At 35.4% G+C, this 24,322-nt stretch overlaps 2 protein-coding genes across 4 annotated transcripts; both read left to right on the forward strand.

Moving 5' to 3' along the window:
* The first annotated feature begins 1,201 nt into the window (after positions 1–1,201).
* On the forward strand, positions 1,202–13,864 carry LOC132284780 (sm-like protein LSM1B). Of its 3 annotated transcripts, XM_059786908.1 has the most exons (6): positions 1,202–1,814; positions 5,065–5,133; positions 5,218–5,333; positions 5,430–5,492; positions 9,752–9,798; positions 13,454–13,864. In XM_059786908.1, exons 1-5 carry the CDS (start codon positions 1,754–1,756, stop codon positions 9,779–9,781), a joined length of 339 nt encoding a protein of 112 aa, XP_059642891.1. In that variant the 5' UTR covers positions 1,202–1,753; the 3' UTR covers positions 9,782–9,798; positions 13,454–13,864. The 3 variants fall into 3 exon arrangements, with proteins under 3 accessions (XP_059642891.1, XP_059642892.1, XP_059642890.1); XM_059786909.1 differs by lacking the exons at positions 9,752–9,798; positions 13,454–13,864 and adding an exon at positions 8,131–8,781 and having other exon boundaries at positions 1,204–1,814; XM_059786907.1 differs by lacking the exon at positions 9,752–9,798 and having other exon boundaries at positions 1,205–1,814.
* Positions 13,865–15,586: 1,722 nt separating this feature from the next.
* LOC132284779 (uncharacterized) lies at positions 15,587–22,572 on the forward strand. The gene is made up of 5 exons (XM_059786906.1): positions 15,587–15,868; positions 17,068–17,986; positions 20,555–20,650; positions 20,959–21,095; positions 22,091–22,572. The coding sequence occupies exons 1-5, from the start codon at positions 15,669–15,671 to the stop codon at positions 22,257–22,259; spliced, it is 1,521 nt and encodes a 506-aa protein (XP_059642889.1). The 5' UTR covers positions 15,587–15,668; the 3' UTR covers positions 22,260–22,572.
* Positions 22,573–24,322: the final 1,750 nt, after the last annotated feature.

The following is a 24,322-nucleotide window of genomic DNA, read 5'->3' on the forward strand; positions in this document are numbered from 1 at the left end:
AACCTATTTGAATTTTATTTTATTATTTGTTATTAAGTTAGAATTCTGGTGGTGGGAAAGATTTGCTATTAACGAGACGAGAAAATGAAATATAGGGGGAAATTATTAATTTTTTTCTAATTGAGGAGGATTGGGACGTGAGATTTGAAAAAGTAAGGTGAATCAAGTTGGTTTGTAAAAGTTATGTAGAGCCTGGTATGTAGGGATGGCAACGGGGCCGGTTTGGAGCGGGTTTTCCTAAATCCCACCCCACCCCTTTTAATTTTTGTCAAGTCCATACCCGCCCCGAGACCCGCGATGGGTTGGATTTTCATGTCCAGCCCCGCCCCGTTGGGAAATACTGTGCCCCCATGCCCGTCCCACTAACAAATTTTTTTCTCCCATTTTTTGGAGCGTAACCTCCTGCTATTTAAATGTGGAAAGCTTGGGAATGGCACAACATAAATGAAATTATGTATCCCAATAAAAATAAAAAAATAACATGCACATAACATAATTCAGTGAAACATAATAAACAAAAATAAAAGTTTAATTCAACCAAATCACAAGAAATTCTAAGCTTCAACTTCCACCATAACCAAAACAAAAGTAAATTTAATACCAAGTTTACATCCCAAATTAGGATTGTAAAAGATGGGTAACTGGGTAAGCCACTAAAATAAGTTATTAATTATATATATTAAATATAGTTATATGCTTAGCGGGGCGGGGCCCCTAGGATATGTATACCGAACCCTTACCCGCCCCGTGACTCGCGACGGGTATAAAATTTGTATCCATGCCCGCCCCAACGGTATAAAAAGTGTTCCCATATCCGTTATTAACAGGGTGGGACAGGGCGGGACCCCGACGGGGCGGTAAAAATTGACATCTCTACTGGTATGATACATGATTGGTTGTTATTAAAAAAAATTTTACACAAAAGATATAAAACAATCCGTGAAATTAAAAATAAGTAATACTTCGTCAGATTTATATAAAAATACACATATAATTGTTGGAGTTGAAAAAAATATAATAATGGTAAATTTTTTTATTTTTAGAAGGTTATAGTAAGGGTAATGTCACACCTCGAAAGGCTATATAATTTTGACGCAGCACAGAACCTCAAAATTTGTCGACAATTTACACGTATGTTCCTCACTTTTCTCCTAGTCACTTCTCGAACTACATCGAGTAAAAAATCTTATTATTAAATTTAAAATAAGTAGAGTAGTAGATACTGGATAGCGAGAAAGCAAATATCTCTCCGAATAAGAAATTGCAGGCGCAATCTCCTGGGAGGTCCAAACCCTAGAAATCTCCCAATCCAATCACTTAAATAAATTTCCTGCATTTTCTCTCCCTTTCTCGCGCTTTCCCTTCTATTTTCTCTTCAACTCTTGCAGTGCGATTGGATCTGAGTGTTCTTTTTCAAACCATTTTAGTTCCATCAATCCGGAGGAGAAAGCAAAGTCAAAGTCTTCAGTCTTGATTTCTAGGGGTTCGGGATTAGACAGGTAAGGCCTTTTAGATCTGAAGAGCAAGTGAAAGAGCTCAGGAAAGTTATTGGCGAGGTAGTGATTGAAGTAGGTTTTGGGTTTATTCGAGGTTTTGTGTCGTTTTGAATTTAGGGTTTATTGTTTTTGGAGAGATTTGGATTGTAGGGGAGTGTTGGTGTGGCATCAGAGAGAATCTGAGTTGCCAATGCCATTTGTTTCGTTTTTGGAGGATTTTTCGGTGATTTTTCAGATACCGAAAAAGTTTGAGCACAATGTCTTGGGCAGGACCGGAAGATATATTTCTATCTACTTCTCTTGCAAGCTATCTTGACAGTAAGCTCTTTCTTGCTTTGCTTCTCTTTTCATTGTTCTTACAATTGTTATTGCTGGCATGATGTGAGCTATTTTAGAAAGGTATTTTGACGAAGTTTTGGTATTTCATTGTTTTGACTTTGCAATTTTTCTCTAAATCTTACCGTAGTATGTCAAAAGTTTTTAGCTTTGTTGCGCATATAGTCTCTTTAGCCAATTAAACTTGGGATCCTTTTAAAGGCGATACGTGTTGTAGGTGCATTTGGTTTTGTATTGCAGAAGAGAATTGTCTATTATGTAACTACCCTGACTTCTGTCTTCTTTTTTTTTTTTTTTTTTTCCTTTTAAATGTCAAACCTTTCTTGGGATTTTATTTTGGAAATTTGGCTCACTTTACTTACAAGCTGTATATAGATAATGTCACGAGTGCTAGAGTAATAAATGAAAATTTTCTAAGGCTCTACAATATTGTTTAATCACTTTTTTCTATGCGTGACAAGAGTTGAGCATTTGTCTCTTACCACTATTAAATATAGAATGTATATTTGGAAATCAAAGAAGCACCTAATATATTGGAAATCGACAACACCTAAATATACCAAATATCTTGAAAATGGGAAAATACTTTGTCAATGATTGATTAAGACTGAATTTAGCTAACAAAGATAAGAGAATAAAATTGGTTAGATTATTCTACGGATTCTAATCCCTACAACTCTTAGACGAGTATGCTTCACATGTATTTTGTTGAATCGGACTCTTAGACGAGTATGCTTCGTATGTATTTTGTTGAATCAGAAAGTATCTAGCAGGTAATAGTGAGATTTAGAATAAATTTAATCAATAAGCCCCAAAATAGTCTTTCTATTTAAAAAAATAATAATAACCTTTCTATTCAAATCCCTACTCAACATGGTGCCTTAAGGTGAATTTAGTCCTGACAAAAGGGATGCAAATGCTTTTGGATGGTAAGTTCTGGCGTCTCCAAAAATGGCTGCGGGATGAAGGCCCATGAGAGCTTTTGGAAGAAACAAACAGGTCATGAGGAAATAACTGCTGGATGCACTGTTCCGGCGCCGCTTCGTTCGGTTTTGATACGGATATGTTTTGAGACGGAGGACTTGGCCTGTGGCGCCATTTTGACGGAAAAAAATTAGTGAAAGACTAAAAAGGAGTAACACCAATAGATTCTCCAAAAAAGTTTTTTTTTTTAGTAATATAGGTGGTAGGAAAAGAAGGGCAGACCTTTTTCATTACCTTGAATTTGGATGATAACTTACTGTTAACAATTTTATCTTCACATTTCCACATTATATATGTTATTTTCTTTATAGATGATCATTTGACTTAGGTAACGGTTGTGCTTGGGTTAGGTAAATTGGAGATATGCTTACAAAAGGATGGAGGGAATTGAATATTTTTGCAAAAAAATTGTTTCACTTTTGAAAAATTGTTCATTAGGTGCATGCTTCAATGCTTCACTAACCCGAGCTCAACACATCTGGTTGTGGTTGTTTTCTTGAGGTTTGGTTAAGTAACATTAGAGAATAATAAAAACGTAAAATTCATCAAATTCAGAACTGAAATTAGATCAAATAAGTTTTTCCACGGACAAGAATTAAGAACACAATTATTGGTTGTATGCTTGTAGAAAATTCCAAAGTCAATTCAATCACAAGAAGATAGAATAAAGGAGAACCCACCTTTTATTCTTAAAGGCATCAAACATTGCAAAAAGGCTCATCCCACTTGCCTCTCAAATCTTTCAAGATCAGGGATGGCAGAAGCATGAACACAACTATGTCACGGTGATTGGTGAGGCTTGATTATGAGAGATTCAATATTATGACATGAAGAAGAGTTATTGGTGCGACCAAGAGATGGCAGATCAAGTAACTCTGAAAATCTTTGCAAGATGCCTATGGTGGCTTGTTTTGGTGGCAAGGGACAACGGCCAGGTGGTGGGGACTGGGGAGAGCTGTGAGGTTGCGTGATGGCCCATGAGTCATGACAACGGCTAGGGTTTTGGTGTCTCAGTCTATTCTCTCTAATCTTTGTCAACCTTATCTAGTGTATTTTTTTTGATAGATTTGCAATGTTTAATTTACTTAAAATATAAGATCAAAACGAATCTTATACATGTCTTATTTTAAGCCATTAGATTTAATATTAGTGGTTGGTATATATTTTCTAGTATTTTAGCAATAGTAAAAATTAAAAAAATTATATTAGAGTAAGAAAGGTCGGCCGGGTTGCCTGAAACATCTACCAAAGCCCAAGCCAGATTGAGGTTGGGTTAGAAAATTTGAGCCCAAGCCAAACAACAATAGATCCAGCCCAAGCCTGATCAAAACTCAGGTTGGGTTGGGTTTAGCCCTACCAACGTGTAGCCCTAGATAGTATGAGCTTTCACACTGCACCAAGTAATGTCCGTGTTTTAAGCTGAAAATCTTGTTTGCCCAATTTTATTTTATTTTTATTTTTAATTTTTTGCTTTATAAAGAAATTATAAAGCATTAACTTGGACAATTTTTTATATATTCGCTTGTTAGCATGCCAATACCATGGAATACCATGGACTTGGTCTCAAGTTTCTATGTTTGTTCAACATGGGGAGGCTTGTTTTGTTGATTATGTTGATTTTTTACAGTAGAGGAACATAAAGGTTCTTGTTATGATTCCTGCTTCTGATGGATAATTTCCTTTCAAGGACGCACACTTCTTTATTAGTGTCATTTTCAGTGGAACATCATTTTTCGGGAGATATACCAGCTGGTTGAATATGATGTTGGGTATATTAGATATTCCTTTGAGAGCATCTAGGGTATGGTGCTTCTCCCTCCTGTGGTGTTTCTTTTCTTGTTGAAGCCTAAAATTACTCTATGTGTTCGTTGCCTGTGTGCCTTGTATTTTGATACTGGCAACGAGCTGGAGATGTCTGATTGTGAGATGAATTCCAACTTGTGTGCTTGTTTAGATGAAGTTGAGGCTTTGGTAAACAAAAATCTTGATAGTAATGTTTTGCATATGCAACTGCATATATGGCTTTTCTGAAGAAATTTGCTATCAAATAGTATTATGCGAGTTTTAAATTGTTCAGGTGGAATGTAGATATGAATCGTCTTCAAAAGTTTTATTATTTTTTCTTCCTAGTTAATCGTCTTTAAAATTTGCGCTGCTACTATTTTTCACTTCACTGTTCCTTGGCTCTCATTCTTGTTTTTATATTTAATTAAGTTTTTATTTTTATTTTTATTGTGGGGGGTCACAGAAAAGCTGCTTGTGTTGCTGAGAGATGGTCGAAAGCTGTTGGGCATACTTCGTTCCTTTGATCAATTTGGTACCATTTTTCATTGTTGTTGAATTTGTCTCACTAGTTTATAGTGCCCAGTTAACTGACAAAAGTTTGACATCTTATTTGCAGCTAATGCTGTCATTGAAGGTGCATGTGAGCGAGTAATTGTTGGTGACCTCTATTGTGACATCCCTTTAGGTCTATATGTAATACGTGGAGAAAATGTCGTTTTAATTGGCGAGCTGGTATGGTCTTATTTGTTGCCTTCTATATTTGCAAAAAATTACTTTTAATAATGTATATATTTTTTATTTTCTTAAATTTTGCATCTCATATGCTAGGACTTGGAGAAGGAGGAACTCCCCCCACATATGACTCGTGTTTCAGCAGCTGAGATAAAAAGGGTAAGTGCTAGTATTGTGGTATTTTGGAAATGCATATATAGTATGGTGAAGATGCAGTCATTCCAATATACAATATCATGTTCTTCATTGAGGGGCTACCTTGCTCTCCTTTACAAAATTTCATTGTACATAATCTCTCTACTCATGGTAAGATATTTCCACTTTTGTTTATATATCCCATACTCCATATTTTCTCTGGTATCAGAGTATGAAGATGCGGCAAACCATATAACTGTATTGTAAGTTGTATTCTTAAATAAATAAAAAAAGAAAAAGAAAAAGGAAAAAGGAAAAAGAAGTTGCGAAGAGTCATATTTGATGTTTTGGTTTGTCTTGAAAATGTTATAGGCATTCTTTTGTTTATTCTTATGGATGAGAGCCCAAATTCATATTGCTACAATTTGGAGGAAAGACATGATGAAGAACCAGCATAGAATAGGGGGTCTTTAGTTTTATAAATTATAGCTATTAAATTGGCGAACTGACTTAGGCAGGTACTTTGAATTTTGGGTTGTCCAGCGCATTGATTAGAAGGAAACACGTCAAGTTCTCTGGTTGAACATGTGATGAAATATATACTACAGATTATAACCTGTGATTTGTTTTGGGTGGATTATTTAATGTGACAAGTATAAATTGGAGGGTGTGAAAGTGGAAAGCAGGGGGAATTTAATAAATTAATAAATTTATAATTTTTTTCATCGTTATCTTTATCATTATCGTAATACCTAATGCACGTGTGGACTTAGGCAGTCACTTTGAATTTTGGGTTTTCCAGCGCATTGATTAGATGGAAACATGTCAAGTTCTCTGGTTGAACATGTGATGAAATATATACTACAGATTATCACCCGTGATTTGTTTTGGGTGGATTATTTAAAGTTATAATTGATAAAATAAGTATAAATTGGAGGGTGTGAAAGTGAAAAGCAGGGGGAATTTAATAAATTTATCATTTTTATCATCGTTATCTTTATCATTATCGTAATACCTAATGCACGTGTAGTTTCTTATAGATATATTATGAGTGCCTCTAGGGAACTTGTGCATATTACGACACTTCTTTCACAAGAAAATTAAACATTTGACCTTTAAACATTTGAAAGTTATTGTTTATTATCAAAATCCTACCAACTTTATAGAGAACTATAATGACTAGGGTTAATGATTTATTGTCTAGGCTTCTTTTGGGTTAATGAGTTTTCTAGGATAAGTTTTTGTGGCTTGTGGGACATGTCACTTTAGGGTTTTTTGTATTTTTTTTGTTCATATGGGTAGACATAATAGTTTAAGTTTTACGTGGTCATAGTTATAACTTAGGGGTGTTTTTGTCATTGCAAGGAGAAGTTTAAGTTCATTTTTTTCTTTTGGTAAACAAAGTATTGGTTAGGACCTATTTAAAAAGATAAGAATTTGGATATTTATAATTTTACTCCAAGTAAGAGTTATATCCTGTTCTCTACTCTTTCTTGGGGCGACTTAAGGCTCATAATTGCTGAATGGCATTCTATTATCTGTGATATTCTTGTTTGGTTTTCATTGATATCTTAAGTGCACCATGAAGGAAAGCCCTACCCAAAATTTGGGTCTTCTTGTTAGATTGCCAATTGCCCCAACAGCTTAAGGCGCGAAAGAATGGACTATATCAAGCTCCAACCCCAAGTGGCAAGGCAAACAAATCAAACCAAGACAATAAGTACAAACTTGCACGACAAGGAGCAAATACAAAGATAAAGACTTGAACCCAAAACCTGCCAGAAACCATATTAGACTACCAATTCCCTCAGCGGCTTAAATTGTTTAAGAATGAGCCTGACAAAAGCTCCAACACTCGTGGCTGCTTGACTGAAGTCATATTTGCTAATCTGTTTAAGGAAGAGAAGGTGCTTCAAATTGTTAGTCATGCTATCAATGAATCTTAAGTTGATGGCTTGTGATATATATACAATTTTTTTTTTTTTTTGCTCGACTTGAAAGGCTTATTCATCGCATGCCGTCTGTATTTGCCATTGACATTGCTAGCGCACTGACATTATAATAAAATTTCACAATTTATTAAATGAACTTCTCCATTCTATTCCATAATCCATATTCATGTATTAGTACGACTCAATATGGGTATTGAATATAGTATATGTGTCCAACAGAAATCCAAATCAAACACCTTTCTCCACAAGTTAAGATGGAAGAGTAAAAGAAACTTCAAATTTGAGAGCATAGAAGAGCTTTTACTTTTGAGATAGATGAAAGCACCTTCATTCACCATATCTCAATATTTTAAATTCTATTTGAGTATATCCTCAAAGAAAAATAGCATCTTCTATTATTCCGTTGTATAACATATAATGTATTTAAATATAGTGGACATGTCTATGTACTTGTGCAACTATTCTTGTTTTTTGCGTTCATTTCTCCATGTCCTAAGCATAAGTTCTGTTTTCCTTATTTTGTTTAATTGAAATTGGACAAGTTCAAAATATTTAGAAACGAATGAGATTTTTGTTGAATTTATGCAATATGTACTTGTAAAATTAATTTCACTAATGTGTATCTTGATTCTTGACTATGACGCCCTGAATAAATTTCAGCCTTGAGAACACATGTTGTATACTTAAAATGTTAGCAAATTGCCTTGCAGTGATACATTTTGACAAAGAAGTAATTCAGGAAGCAAAAATTTTAATAGGTGTTGGAGGAGTGACTACCTTTATAAGATTGATAGGGTTAAGACTTAGGTGTGCAAGGAAAGCGAAATCGGAGATAGCAAGGCCCAAAGCGGCGTCGCCGACGATCATTGGACATTGGTAGGAGGCGGAATCAGTGTATGAAGATCAAGTTAGGGCCTATCCCAAGAGTTGCTTTTCCACTTCCATGATTGAAGATGTCATGGTCATTATGTACTCTTGCTATTGGTATCTATCATCATCATCTTGACGGCGTATATGTACTTCAATATCACATAGTTCTCCAAGGTTTGCTTCTTGTGTGAAACACATTTGTGGACTTAAAAAAGAGAATTTAGTAGATGTAGATGCTGGGATGGGAGAGAGTTTGACAATGTCTTGATCTAAACTGGTATCAAGTATGTAAGGCATAGAGGATGGTTGAGGGCCTGTGTGATATTGACTGTTTCAATGTATTCAAAAACTCTTTCCTTGCATTCTAAAATAAAAATCTTCATGGTTTCTATCCTAGTGTTGCTCAAGTTTTTGAAGGTTTGATTCCCCATGAGCAACAAAAGCCTTGTATGAACTCTAATGGACTTATTTTATCCTAGCATTTACTTATGATATTTGAGGTTTGATTCTTCATGAGAAACATTAGTCTAATTGCACCCTTACCTATGTTTTAATTAGTAACTATAGAAAACAAGAAAAGGACTCTGCCCTTCATCTCTCTCTTTTTTTCTCCTCCTCAATTCTCTACTGTACACTACTCAAATCTCAACTTCTAAATTCTCTTAAAACCCTCTAATCCAATTCACACAATATACAAACATTGGAGGACTATGAGTAAGATACGTTACATATATGTATGTCATCAATGATGATGAAATCAAAAATCAATTTTGGAGTACATAGTAGAGGGTAGTGGAATAGCTTGTCAACTACCAATCTGGGAATGAGAGAATATTGGAAAAGACCCTCACTTCTGATTCTACATCTTCCACCTCTTACCATAGCATTTGTTGACTACGTCGCGTTGAGCCTTGCTACCTCCAATTTTGTTTTCCTTCCCCACCCAGGCCTTGAGCCCACCACCACTCTTATAGAAGGAGGAGAGTCATTCCTTTTGTAAGCTTCTTAAAATTCGTGCTTCCTAATTTATTTCTTTATAAGCCTGTATTAGCACAAGACATTGATACATATCAGGGATATGTATGTTGTTTTTTTTATGGCTGAAAGATTATTGAGGGAGTCATGGTTTACATATAGTATTGATTTTCCTTTTATCATCAATAACTTTGACATAGTTCAACAAAAATCTCCTTATGTCTAAAATATTCTAAACTTGTTCTTCTTTATTAAAAAAACAAAAATGAGTGTCTTGGTTTACTTGTATCAACAATAACTAGGTTATGCAGCTTTGTTGTTATTATATGGTTTTGCCTTTATGTACTTGAATTCTTTTTTGTTTGTTCCAGTTTTTGTATGTGTTTTGTGTTTTTTATTGTTAATTGGTTCTTTCGTGAAGGGAACTCCCTTTGTGCCATGTAATGGTTCTTTCATCTTTTTAATAATATCTCTTGTGCGTTGTAGGATGTAACAAGAGCTCTATTGGCACCCTAGTTACGACTAAATAATGGGTACGATTACCATACCACATTCTTACTTTTTCACCTGAAACGGAAAAAAAAATAGTGGTTAAACTTTTTCTATCAATTTCCAAAGCACCCTTAGGTAGTTATTGCTAATCTTAAACCTTAAACCCCTTAACTCTAGACCCCCCCAAAAAATTATTAAAAAAAAAAAAATAGTTTCACAAATAACCTTAAGTCATATTCCGAACAAACACAGAATCTAGAATTCTCAAAACCTAAACCTTTTATAACCTAAAATTCCTAAACATTAAACCATTAATCCTAAGCAAAATAGTTCTCAGTTAATTAAGTTTGTAATTTTATTTTTATTTTTTTCCGTAGATATAACTCTCGCACTTGCTTCTTCTTGTCCCCTAATTGAACTTGAACCCTCAACCTTCAATTTTAGCAAGTATGGGAGATACCACTAGATTACAGCCGTTGGTGGTAAAGTTGGTAAAATTTTAATAATATTACAATAGCTTTAAGTGTTTAAGAGGTTATTCCTCTTAAAAATTTCTAAGAAATTATTAAATGGATGTGAAGGTGGGAAATATGAGAATTATGGTGAACTTATTATTGGTATACCAAATGCGCATGTAGTTTCTAATGCATATATATTGCAAGTCCTTCTAGAACACATGCACAGTGATGCACTTCTTTCGCACGACAAAATGACAGTGTCAATATTGATTCTGGTTGATTTTAGAAGCATTTTTAGTCAGGTGACTACCGTGACTATTAATTTTTAAATGTTTGGAAATTGTTTAATCATTTTATCAACACCTTAATTTTTTTTATTTTTTATTTTTATAAAAAACTACAATATTTTTTATTAATAATTTAAGGTTTAGGACTTTTGAGTGTCTTAATTTTAGGAGTCGTGTTCTGTTTTACATGGTTAGACTTTGTTCTCTTTCTCTCTCTCTTTTTCTCTTTTTCCCTTTTCGCATTGTTTCTATAGTTTAGGGGTTAAAAGATTTGATGTTTTGTGTTTAAGGCATAATGGCCATAAACTCTTGTTTGGCATGGAGGATGGAAAAGTGGGTGGAATGGATGGTTGAAAGGATGGATGAGGAATCACTTGGTAACGAAAATTGTCCTTCTCCCTTTTGTTTGGTTGAGTGGAGGGCAGTAGAAGGATGTGACACCTTCTAGGCCTCTATCGTTTGGTACGATGGAAGAGAAGGAGAGGTTATATTTTATTTTTACCATTATACTCTAATTCTATTGTTTTGTTCTATTGTTTGGATGCAAGTCCATGCGTCGAGTGTGGGCATGTATTGATGCGACAGACATGTCCATTCCCCGAACAAGACAAATGGAACACTGCTAAAAGTTCATATTAATTAATAATTTTATTTATTTTCTTGAGTAAAATAATGTCTTTATGTAATATAGTGTCCAATATTGATATTTCATTCATTTTGAAGCAATAATATAATAAAATTGAATTACTGGATATGTTTTTTTAGTGCCTGTCCAACAAAAAGTGCGGAGGCACATCCCATCCGTGTCCAATTAATGTGTGTTCTATACGAATAGTTCATGTACTCTTGAAGAGTCCATGTAACATACCTCTTATTATATATTTTTGCAAAAATTACAAATCGTAATAATGTTACTTTACATATTATACAATAATTATACTTCTCTTCTTTCCTGCTGGGGGATAAAAAAGGTGAGCCACTAGGGTGTCTCATCCATTTATCTATTTCTTTCATCAGGCTCTCCCTTGTACAAAATAGATTTGCTCCATTCCTCTTCTCTTACCTCCTACCAAACGCAGCCTGAGTGTATCTTGGCAATAGGTAGAGAAGTTCAACTTTTGAGTATATTTTGGTTGGATAAAGTATTACTTATCAAAAAAAAAATTTGGTTGGATAAAGTATTAACTAAGTTATGCTTTTTAAAAAATAAGAATTAATAAATAGGTATATATGATTTGAACTTTTTGTTGGATTTCTACCCTATTATTCTCTTTATTGGTGGGGTGCCCTTGGGGCTCTTAGTACTCATTTAATTCATATTTTACGTAATAATTAAGGGAAAAGTAAAGTGCTTCCAAATTGTTGTTTGTGATTATTAATTCATAAATTCAAGGCCAATGATCTCATCATACATAACCTGGATGTTAGATTGGCCTAACATGTGGGGCTGAGATATATATCATAATGCATAACAAAGTTTCATGCAACTTCATCTAACGATGCACAAGCTCTGTTTTCTTTTTCTTTTCTTTTCTTTTCTTTTTTTCTTTACTAAAATAAAACAAATAAAGTTTAAATTCATTTAGAAATTGAGGAGGTTCACGTTGAGCCCAATCACTCGGTGATAAAGAAAAATTTACTAATTTGAGTATTTAAAGCCCGAGTCTATGCAGAAAATTTCAGTTCTAAGAAAAATGTTAGTGCAGTATCCTTTTATGATCTCTATAGCTTAAGCTGACACAGGCATATGAAAAAATAAATTAGAAAGCATAAGGATATACGAAGCGATGCAGGAATGGCTACCGTTTATATGCTAGTGTCTTGTCGTTTTCAGTATCTTGGATGGACCTAGATTTCCATCCTCCTAAAGTCCTAATTGACTAGTGAAATGTGCTCAAAATTCCCCTAGCAAAAACATGGTCTGCTTCGAAGAGTATAATAAACATCTGTTGGCCTCCATTTTGTACATGCATGTGCTTGCATATGGCAGTAACACATTCAGCCACAGGGATTGAGAGAGTAATGTAATTAAACATGGACATACTCAAGTTTATTTGTTTTCTTCTTATTATTTAAATTATCAGATACTTGAGCATTATATGTGGTCCTGCATTCTGTGGTACATTATTGTGAATGTCCTATTCTTTCATATCTGATTTTTTTTTTTTTTGCCCCCTAGTTGTCCACATCTGAAATTTAGTACCAGGGAAATTTTATACTTCTTCCGAGATAGGAATGGGTTGACTGAGGTCATGGCCTTAGATAGAGCAGAATGGAAACATAGGATATAGGATTTATGTAGCCGACCCCAAATAGTTGGGAAAAGGCTTTGGTGGTGGTGGTGGTGGTTTTTCCAAGGTAGGACTGGGTGGTATTGAAATATTTTCTGATTCAGTCTTGTCACTCCACTAAAGGAGCACCTTTGTCAGGCTCATTTAAGAAGCTACACAGGCTCAGTGGTTATATGAGTGACTTTAATTTGTTGTTTCTTTTGTCTTGCCTTTGATTTTGTCTTGCTGTGTCTTGAGCTATTTATTTCTTAATAGAATGATGGGAGCCAGTGTCGCATGCAATGTCAGTACATGACCGTGTCCCGACTCGGTTTCTTGAATAAGTTTGCCTTACCTGGTCAGTTTCTTAGAGAAATTTAAGGATAAAGAAAATTTATTTTATGAAAATATTTGACGCCCTTCCAATGTCTAAAAAGTTGTTAATGGCATGGTGATAGAAAATTATTGTGTTGTGAAAATTGGTTTGCGAATCGGATCTTAGATCACCTCTTTGTGTGATGTCCTTGTTCCAAGTCATTCTTCCTTTAACCAAGTTCTCCTGGGGACTTCATATGCATTTTTTCCCCCATTTCTTGTCTCCCTCCCTCTTTTTCTGCTCTAGATGCATTTCATGTTTCCTACTTGTATTATAACAGCTATGTGCTATTATATTTGCAACAGGCCCAAAAAGCAGAAAGGGAGGCCACAGATCTTAAAGGTTCCATGAGAAAGAGAATGGAGTTTCTTGATATGGACTGATTTATATCTTTCTGACATCCAGTCCTGCATTTTGCATTTGGGCTCGTGCCATGTCTTCCGCAAATATTATCGCGGTTGGTAGATGCTGAGGGAGATAATTGGGGTTGGATGGTCAATTTGCCCCTCTCTCTCTCTCTCTGTCTCCCTCAGCGTGCACAACTTCTGTAACATTTGCTAAAAATCTATTTCACAAGGTGTTGAGAACAGGATTTTTGAGTTCTCTGTTTAGTGTTTTAAATACAACATTGTTGATTCTTATCTTCTTAGTGACATCTGAATGCAGTGGAGTTGGAAAGATTACATGGGTGATTGGCAGATCTTTGGTTCCTTTTATATTTGTACTCAAAAGATCTTCGGATCTCTCTCTCTCTCTCTCTCTCTCTCTCTCTCTCTCTCTCCTAGGAGGACTTGGGTTTCAATATTGATGGCGAATTGAAGAGACTGGTGATATGAGTAGTCATGTTGATCCTTTTGAAATAACTTTCTAGCTTTGCCAATTAATTTGTATTTTGGTTGGTGCAAACTGGAATGTAATCCAGTAGTGTAGAAAGTATTGTGAGGTATCTTTGGCAATCCCTCACAAATCATTTATATAGCCCGGTATAAGTTAAGCCATTTGACACTGTTTGGAAATTACAAGAAAGAGAATAAAATTAAAATAGTTGGTAGTTTAGCTATGTTTCACAGTAGTAAAAATTTGTATCAACTGTTTGATGGCCAGTTTGACATCACTTTTAGTTTCATTATTTCATGGAATTCGGATGTATATAAACTTGTTTGTCTTTTTGTTTCCTTTAGTTTTATGAAGTAATGAGTTGTCAATTGAAGTTATTCTACTTGAACTGTTCTTGGAATGCATTTTGAAGTGATTTATGGGTAACTAAACTTTTTATAAATATTTTTTTCTTCTGGTAATGGTTAGTGGGGGTTAGGAGTTAGTGGGGAAAGGAGAGGATGGATGGCTCGAACTTTTGCCCGCACCAAACGGTGAGGCTTGCCCACCACCTGAGCTAGAAGGCACATCCTAACTAAACTGAAATGTTGGACTTGGAACAATTTTGAATATAGAGTTTCTTTTTGCGTTCTTTATTCTTTTGGACTCGTTGAGCAATGGCATGTGGTGGAGTCCAATCTTTTAGGTTACTTACAAAATTATTGTACTACAAAAATGAGGAATAACCACTTGTACAACTTAATTTGACATATTTGTTCGTTCAGGTGTGATTTCAAACCCATTTTAACTAGATATGCATTGAAATACTTCTACTTTTTAAGTGCTTAATTAGTTTATCAAATACTCCGTAGCCTTTAATTATCAGATCCAAATCATATAATATATGACATATATTATCACAATATTCTCTATCTCAAGACATAAGAAATGGATCATCAACACTAGTATAATTTTTATCATGTACTTAGCAAATAAGAATGTGTGTGTGAATTTACACAAACAAAAAGAGCGAAGCTAGTAGGGGGTCAACTCGATCAATTTGATACATAATTTTGCATACCCACCTACTACCTCAAGATTTATAGACCACTCCCCAAATTTGACTTTGACGCAAATGATCAATGGCATGACTAAAATTTGTTTGTCATTTCAGATGTTGAAATGAATTGTTCTTTCAGTCAACGTCATATTTGATATTAGGTTGATTTCATTTATTTGGAGTTTGGACTATTCTCTAAAATTCTGATGTATCAAATTCGTAACATTAATTTAAAATTTTCAAAATTGCCTAATTGAAAGTCTGAATCAATTTCTAATCGGTATGGATTGCATATAAACCACATCGATTTTGTACATAGTACCCAACTAAAAAATGCAATTTAAATATAAACCTAGATTGGAATTTTAATTTACATCAATGCACCCTAATAGATTATTCCCAGACCACGCCCACATCATGATTTCATGATCGTTGAGTGGATCTCTATGTGCGTCGTATTCTATCTTTTCCCACTGATTGAGCCAATGAATGACAACTAGAGTTAAGACTGTTTAACTACACCGTCTGGTTTGGCCTACGGACTTTATATACCCCACACACACACTCTCTCCCTTCTTAACTCATTTTCGCATCGGAACCGGCAGAGTCGCTCTCTCTCTAAACCCTTCCACTCAGCTACGACAATGTCTGTGCTCGATTCGCTCGCAGCTATTAGTCTTCTATCGGTTTGGTTTCTGTGTATCGAAGCGTCGGTACATGACTACGCTGGAGAGAAATTCGTTAGCAAGGGCAATGCATTCGTGGTCCATGGAGGAAGTGAGGGAATCTACTTTTCTCTCCCCAACCAGAACGAGTCTGCGGCGAATTGCGATTCTTGTATACGGTGCGTTCTATCTCTATCTCTCTCTTTCTCAAACACACACACAACGCGTTATTAATCTATACTCTGTGATCGTTGATTTTGATGTTTCCAGCTAGATCTCTTTCATTTATGTGGAGTAGTTGTATGTTGACTGTAGAAGATTGTGGCTAATTGTTGTGATTTGTGGAGATCTGAGCCAACAAGTTACAGTAGCATGCCAATTTAGTGAACATTTTTCAGTTACTGATTTGTTAGTATTTTGGGGATACTGTGAGAGCAATACCCTCACAGCATGTAATAATTCTTCCTATTTTTGATTGAAATATATACTCACCTGCTTATGAAAAAAGAAAGCATAAAATTCACGTCTTGGAAATGGAATTTTGGATCATGTTAGTTTGAAATATAAATTATTTCTCTAGTTCTATTCCGAAGCATAGATTCAATGCTTCCGAACACAACATTATTACATTTGGAAACAAAATTTGAAGTAACTCTTCCCCTGACCAAGTATTTCAAGCAATGATAGTTGAACAAAGTCTTGTTTTCCTTTATTATTAGCTGTATTGACTTTCACACTTACCACTTCGGCATGCTACATTTTGTATCAAGCTTTTGTTTTGTTTTTGTTTTTTCTTTTCTTTTCCTTTCCAGATTCACTTATTGTATGAATTATGAGCAGAAGATTTTTTTTTTTTTTTTTGGGATTTTACACTTCACAGCATAAAATTAAAAAATAAAAGAAGAAGAAGAAGAAACATAGCATAGGAAAGAATGGAAAAGAAGAATTCATGTGTTTGATCCCATTAATTGGGTGGCCCAACTGTAATGATAATGGAAAAAGATAATAAACAGGAAAAAAGAAGAAGAAGAAGAAGAAGAAGAAGAAGAAGCAGGATAACATACATTTGATACATAATCCATATGAAACATACATAACAAAGCAGGGGAATGCAATCAATGTAACAAATCATCTTGTGATAGGATGCAGTGTGAAGCGTGTCAACTAAATGAACAACCTACACATTCTAAGCAATATATGCCAATCAATTCCTTCAAATTGTTCTACAAAATGAGAACTGCTTGATTTCTGTTACATTTGTATATTTTTCTGATTTGTTGTTCTTTGTATCCAAAGAAAACCCTTACTTTCAAAGTTCTTATGGAATTCTCCTATTAAAACCTATGCCTGAGACTTCTTTTTAAAATATGGAAACCAGTTTTGAAAAGATTACATTCCGGAGGCCCAAAGAATATTCAAACTTCAGCTCCAGGTTGGTTCAAGCCCTCATTTTTGAGGTAGATGATAGAGAAACAATTGGGGGTTCAGCCTATGGGGGCCAAAGGGCTGTGTGTTGCACAGCAGATTTAGCAAAACTGGGCGTGTGTTCTCAAGGAGAAATCATTCACCGACCATCTTCCCAAAATCCAGGTTGGCCCAAAGTGTTTGGTGTTTCATTCAATGCAGATGAGCTAACTGCAAAGTTGCAACCAAAATCAATACAGATCACAAAAACTGGGATGTATAATCTGTACTTTATTCACTGTGATCCGAATCTAAAGGAGTTGGTAGTGGAGGGAAAAAGTATATGGAAAAATCCTACTGGTTACCTGCCTGGCAGAATGGCACCACTTATGAACTTTTATGGGTTCATGTCTCTTGCATTTGTGATACTTGGAATCTTTTGGTTCTCTCAGTATGCTCGATTTTGGAGAGAGGTTCTTCCATTGCAGAACTGCATAACACTAGTAATAACACTGGGCATGCTTGAGATGGCCTTGTGGTATTTTGATTACGCCGAATTTAACGAGAATGGAGTCAGACCTACTGGGATCACTGTATGGGCCGTCACCTTTGGCACTGTGAAGCGCACAGTTTCACGTTTGATCATCCTGATGGTTTCTATGGGCTATGGTGTTGTAAGACCTACCCTAGGCGGTCTTACGTCAAAGGTTATTATGCTTGGAGCTACCTTCTTTCTCGCATCTGAAGTGCTTGAACTGGTCGAAAATGTTGGTACTGTCAGTGATCTTTCAGGAAATGCAAGACTGTTTTTGGTTCTTCCTGTGGCAATCTTGGATGCTTTCTTCATCCTCTGGATATTTAAATCTCTCTCTGCAACTCTTAATAAGCTTCAGGTATTGAAACTGCATTTATAAGATTATGTAATTCATATCACTTTTCTTTTGTGTAAAAACCTTTTGAACAGGATCCACATTTATATATTTGGACGGTACTTAGTTGGATGGTTTGAAATCCTTTTATTATATTTTTCTTTTAGTTTTGACTTATTATGAAGCATGTCACGGGCATGCAACATGGACATGACCTGACATGTACGTGTGCTGACACTATAAATATTAGAAAAGTAAGATAAGGCATTGTAAGGATACAATAACATAGAAATTTATTTTTATATGTAGTCATAATACATTTGACAAAAATTATGTAACGACCCTCACCCTGGCCAGACACAATATTGTCCGCTTTTGGCTCACCCAGACCAAAGACTTCCCAAGGGGTCACCCATCCTGGTACTACTCCAAGTTAAGCACGCTTAACTACAGAGTTCTGATGGGTTCACGGCTATCACGGCTTTAAAACGCGTTGTGTCATAGAAGGGTGTTGAATCTACATATAGCACTTGCCCCATCCACACCCAGACGATGTGGGATTGTGCACCTGTAGCTCGCCCAGTGTGGTAGCCTACTGGTGCCCCCTGCACACGCTTACACACACCCGCCCACAAGGTCGCCACAATCACCCCCCCTTTGGGGCCCAACGTCCTCGTTGGCCACACTTCCGGCTGGGTCAGGCTCTGATACCATTTGTAACGACCCTCACCCTGGCCAGACACAATATTGTCCGCTTTTGGCTAACCCAGACCAGAGACTTCCCAGGGGGTCACCCATCCTGGTACTACTCCAAGTTAAGCGCGCTTAACTACAGAGTTCTGATGGGTTCACGGCCATCACGGCTTTAAAACGCGCTGTGTCATAGAAGGGTGTTGAATCTACATATAGCACTTGCCCCATCCACACCCAGACGATGTGGGATTGTGCACCTGTAGCTCACCCAGTGTGGTAGCCTACTGGTGTCCCTTGCACACGCTCACACACACCCGTCCACAAGGTCGCCACAAATTACTTTATGAAAAGTATTTGTAACATTCTATGACTGTTAGTTGTAACTTGTAAATCATACTGTTGTATAGACAAAGACAATAAAGACATGACATGCTTATTTCATGTTTGTATCTCTATATTTAGGTGTTCTAGATGTGTACATTGATGATAATGATGATTCCTTTCCTCTTCCCATGCCCACCTCTTTAATTAGATCTTCTTAAAATAATATTTTCTTGTTTAAAGAAAAGCTCAGTTTTTAATAGGTTTTATATAATTCTTTAATTTGATTCTCGGTACGGTTATACTTTTTTCCATGCTAAAGAGAGGTCATATCTCAAATGTCTAAGGTTTTTAAATCACATGTTGGTCAAGAAGTGTTGTTGAAATTATAAATCTCATGTCATTTCTATTATGAACATGTCCAAAAATGTGTTGGACGTGTGTTTTGAGTGATCAAGAAATGTCGATCTCCAATATGTCCACAAGGATGCAACTCTTTCTTAGAAGTTTTTATGTACATGCATAGTGAAGACCAATAAATAAATTAAGGGAGAGTGGTATGGGTCGCATTATTAGTAACATAAATTTTACGTGGAGTGGGTTAGAAAGAAAATAGATGCAACATTTGGTTTAATTAATGTCCTAGACAAAGTAGTGGTGAAACATGATAAATTTAGCTGGTCCTAAATAGTTGTGATAATGGTGAGTTTAAGTTGATTACTACGGTGCACATCACGTTCTAGTCGGTGTTAAACCCTATACCTGCACCTCCCCTTTTGAGATCCATCATTTAAGTTAATGATTAATAGTTGGAAAGATAGAATTGTGCTTTTCCGTTTAGCCAATCTTTTAAGTTATTTTCACATTTGACCTTCATGCAGTGCAACATCCAGCTAATAAACTCTTTGTTTAGATCTGTATTTTCTTTTTGACAATACAAGTTTAATAGATAGATTTATTTTTGCTTTTTATTAATAACTACAACATTTTTGTGATGCAGATATTGTAATGGATGTGGTAAGACAGGAAAGAGTAAAATTAAAAATGAACATTTTAAGATGATGGATGTATAGCACATTTGGGGATAAGATAAGAGAAAATCTTCTAAAATAATATATATTGTAAAAATTAGAAAGCTAACAATTCCAGATTCTCTGGTTTGTTCTCAAATCATTTGGGGATAAGATAAGACTTAAGAGAAAACTTTGCCCACTGGAAAACAAATCAACTTTTGACCCATTTTCATTTGTGAAAAATCCAGAGCAAAGTGAAAAGGATGAGACTGTCCATCATCCATTTCTTTCCCTTTTCTCATTTTGGTAGTCTCTCATGGGTTCTGGCGTGATGCATGCTCATGGTTTATGTTCTGAATCCCAGTCAACACCATAAAGGCCCAACAACTAAACATTGTGAGGGTTGTGGTTATGATGAACCTTTGAACTTGGGATTCGTGTATTTAATTTATACTGTGTTTTGAAATGACATTTGTTTGATGTGTTTTAGTGGTAAGTGGTGGTGCCTTAGGTTTAGTAGAGTAAATTAGCATAATAACCTTCGTTTACTTGTGTGCTATGACAGGCTAGACGGATGATGGCCAAACTTGATATTTACAGAAAGTTCACAAATGCCTTGGCAGTAGCTGTTATTGTGTCCGTGGGCTGGATATGCTATGAGGTAATGATTTAGTATAGAAAATAAGGCTAATTTATCTGTCTTTTTTCCATTTCCAATTAACCACTTCTTACAATTTGCCACAGAGAGTATTATTAAATTGCTTTAGCTTAAAGTTTTCAAGTTTTCAGGTCACATTAAATTGTCAGTAAATGATGGATTGCTAATGCTAATATCTCATAAGAAACACTAATTCTAAATCCACTAGTTCTCAGTTAGTGCCGAGTTTCTAAAGCAATGTTACTTGTTTTCCTTTCTTCCAGTGTTGGTAACTAATCTCTTGCATATATTGCATAACTTTGTTTCTGCAGCTCTATTTCAAGTCAACTGATGTGTACAATGAGCAATGGCAGAATGCATGGATCATCACTGCCTTCTGGCAAGTCCTATCTTTCTCTCTCCTCTGTGTCATCTGTGCTCTTTGGGCGCCATCTCAGAACTCAACGCGGTAAAAAACTGAGCTCCTAACTTCAGAATGCATATATGTATTTATATAGCAGTATTTGTTGGATTGAGGCAGCCTAGCACTTGAACAATTTTTTTTCCACTTTCTAATGATCTAATCATTCACACAGAGACCACCATAGAATGCAGTTGTTCCTAGTCCAGCAGATCAGGTCAAACCTGTTGCAAAAGGAGCACTTGGATGAACACACTGTTTTGCCAACCCAATTCCCTTTCCTTTTGACAGTAGCATACAAATGATGCCCCGGGCAAAAATACGAACCTCTTAATCCATCATATCTTTCCTGATTGCAAATATTCGGTAACTCTGTTTCAAGGGGAAATATAATTAAGAAACGAAATGATATTTGCAGAAGAGAGTGCATATAATATTTTGTTTCTGCTGGTCTGCATCATATTTTGTTATTTTTATGACAATTGGTACTCCATCGACATTATCAACTTTGTTATTATGACACTATTACATTATTTTCAGCATGTTAGCATCCTATAATCTTACAGGAGAAGATGTCACCATCCTGTCATTACTGTCACCTTGCCATGCACCAGCACCATTTTCATCGTCATTCACTATAGTAATATTGTCATCATGTCTATTTATCACGGTTATGAATCTGTAACATTTTATCACAAATTTTAATTCAATCATGGCGTTGTTGTAGTAATCATCAGACCATAATTTATAGGATCGGTAGTCTGATCACAACTTGATGTGGTCATGATTATACTGCATTATTGTCATTTATCATGTTAATTGATGTAAAAGAGGTAAACAAGCGAGTTTAATGAGTTTGAGACAGTGTATTACTGTATTAATCTCCTGAATGATTAACACTTTCTCAGCCAATCTAATGGTAGTTTGAACACAATTATGGAAATTATCTTCCAAGTCCAGTTAGGTTCTGTTTTATGTAGCAAAAAACATTCACTGATTTTTCTTCTCTCTGTACTGACTTTGACTATCTTCACATTTCACAGATATGCTTACTCTGACGATGGTGAAGAGTTTGACAGGGATGATACTTTAACACTAATAAAACCATCCCCTATTCCTTCAAAGGATGTCCGTAGTCCACCTGAAGTCAGACCAGCGCATGGCGGGAATGATGTATCAAACGGTGATTTGGAAGAAGACAAGACAGAGTAATGTAAAACCTAGCTGAGGCAATTTAAATTGGTTTGGTTTTTAGAAGCTCCGAGGCCCTAGTGATGGCACAGAGAATCATCTGGTTGCTCTCCCAGCCGGGGAATGTTCATTTATCGAATAGAGCAGTGTGCTCTCTGCTTTTCATGTTCTTGTTTCTATTTTCTCTTTCCATTTGTCTCAGTTTCCGTAGGAAATTGGATTCTATGTCCACTAATAGTTGGCTGAGAAAACAGATCTGTACTGTTATTTCACACGAATATACTGTATCATTTACCATCAAGTGTAACTTCATTTGGCGCTTTTTTTTTACAAATTGTACTGAAACCTAATCAAGCCATCCACGTGTGAATACTGAATATCATCAACTAAGCCTCAGATCTCACACGCACGATGCACACACATCTGATGTCTCACTTTCTCTTCAGTATCTTCTTCTCAGACCCCATTAAGGCTTGATTATAAAGGGATTGCCTGCTCTCACTCTAGGCCAATGTAACGAAAATGAGATTGGATGTTCTGAATAAATTTCCGGCATGACTCGGGGCGTGATTTGACCGGAAAAAAAAAAAAATTTCATAACTGGGAAGTATTTTTGAAAACGTTAAAATGTAAGGGAAAAAAATAACAAAGGAAAACTTCTTGTCTACCATATAAGCTATAAAGCTTTTAAACTATAGAACTCAAGTAAACTAGTTACTTGTAAAAGAAAAGAATTGTGAGAGTAGTTTAAAACGGCCAACATTGTTATCCTTCTATATCATAAGGACAAGTTATAGGAAGATTGAAGAATATGGCTTAGCTTTCTAGAACTGCCCCGATAAGAAGGAACATATAGATAAAGAGTGTTTCATTTTTTTTGTTTTTTCATACAGACCCAACTACCAATTTATATGTTGATTATGACTCATGAGCATAGTGGTGCCCGTTGAGAGACTTCAATTTAAAGAGATTAGGTCTTCAAGCATTATGGCTTTGGTTGGCCCTAACCGTCGAAATCAAATAACGTCACTCGTATTCACTAATATGTTAACACCAAAGAGGAAAAAAGTGGCATCATTGGACTAGAGCCTTTTAAATTCTTTATTGATATGAGGGTTTAAATCAAATTAGTTGAGTCCCGTGATTTTTTGTTTTTTTGCGAAGTCAAGCAAACACACACTCATGTCTTTAAGCAGAGACTTGGATGTCTGACCTTTTATTTGAAGATAAGGGTTTGTAATCACTTCTTATTATTAAGAGTAATGTACTAATGATTCGGTTCCCAGCCTAGAACTCACGGGAAAAAAATGTAATGATAATTCAAATTCAAATTGGTCTTAAACTTGTTCAATTCAACTAATTTCCAAGTTTAATATTTTTTTCTTATCATTTTCCTTTTTTGGCATCCAACAATAAGTTATAAGTTTACTATTGATTTTTAATTACTAATTGACATTAGTTCAAATGGTATAATCTCGTTTTGTTAGCAATATCGTGGACGTGTGTTTAAATTTTTGAGGAAAAAAAAGTACAAACACTCATATTTATATTAGTTTAACAAACTTTTTTAATTCTATAACTACAAATGAATCAAGCCGAGCTTGAATTTGTTTGGACTTGGCTCATTCATTATAGTCGAGCTCGGAACTAACTCGTTATTATTTTGATAAGTTCAGACTCGACTCATTTAATAATAAAAGTTCTTCAATATTAATTTGAACCGGTGTATAAGATTGCTTTGTATTGTTTATAAATTTATATGATCTTACAAATAATTATGTTCATTAGCATGTTTATGTTATAAATTTATGTTTACGAGTATAAACAAATCGAATAAAATATTACCTATGATCAACTCGTTTACTAATCGAATTTGAATTTGAACTCGAACTCAATTCATTTAAACAAATGAACTAGCCGAAACGAGCCGTGGACAAACGGAGTTCAAATTGTTCCGTGCAGCCCACTCTTTACCCCTAGCCCAATTCTTATCTTAATATAGTACTAAAAACACCACCTAATAACTAATCGAATATCGGCCCGTGCTCTGCACGTACGCGTGACTCTATTTCGTACATTATGCC

The sequence above is a fragment of the Cornus florida genome, unplaced genomic scaffold, assembly GCF_030987335.1.
Source record: "Cornus florida cultivar Cherokee Brave unplaced genomic scaffold, ASM3098733v1 CherokeeBrave_3.0.0_Hap2_Chr11, whole genome shotgun sequence".
NCBI classification, from domain to species: domain Eukaryota; kingdom Viridiplantae; phylum Streptophyta; class Magnoliopsida; order Cornales; family Cornaceae; genus Cornus; species Cornus florida.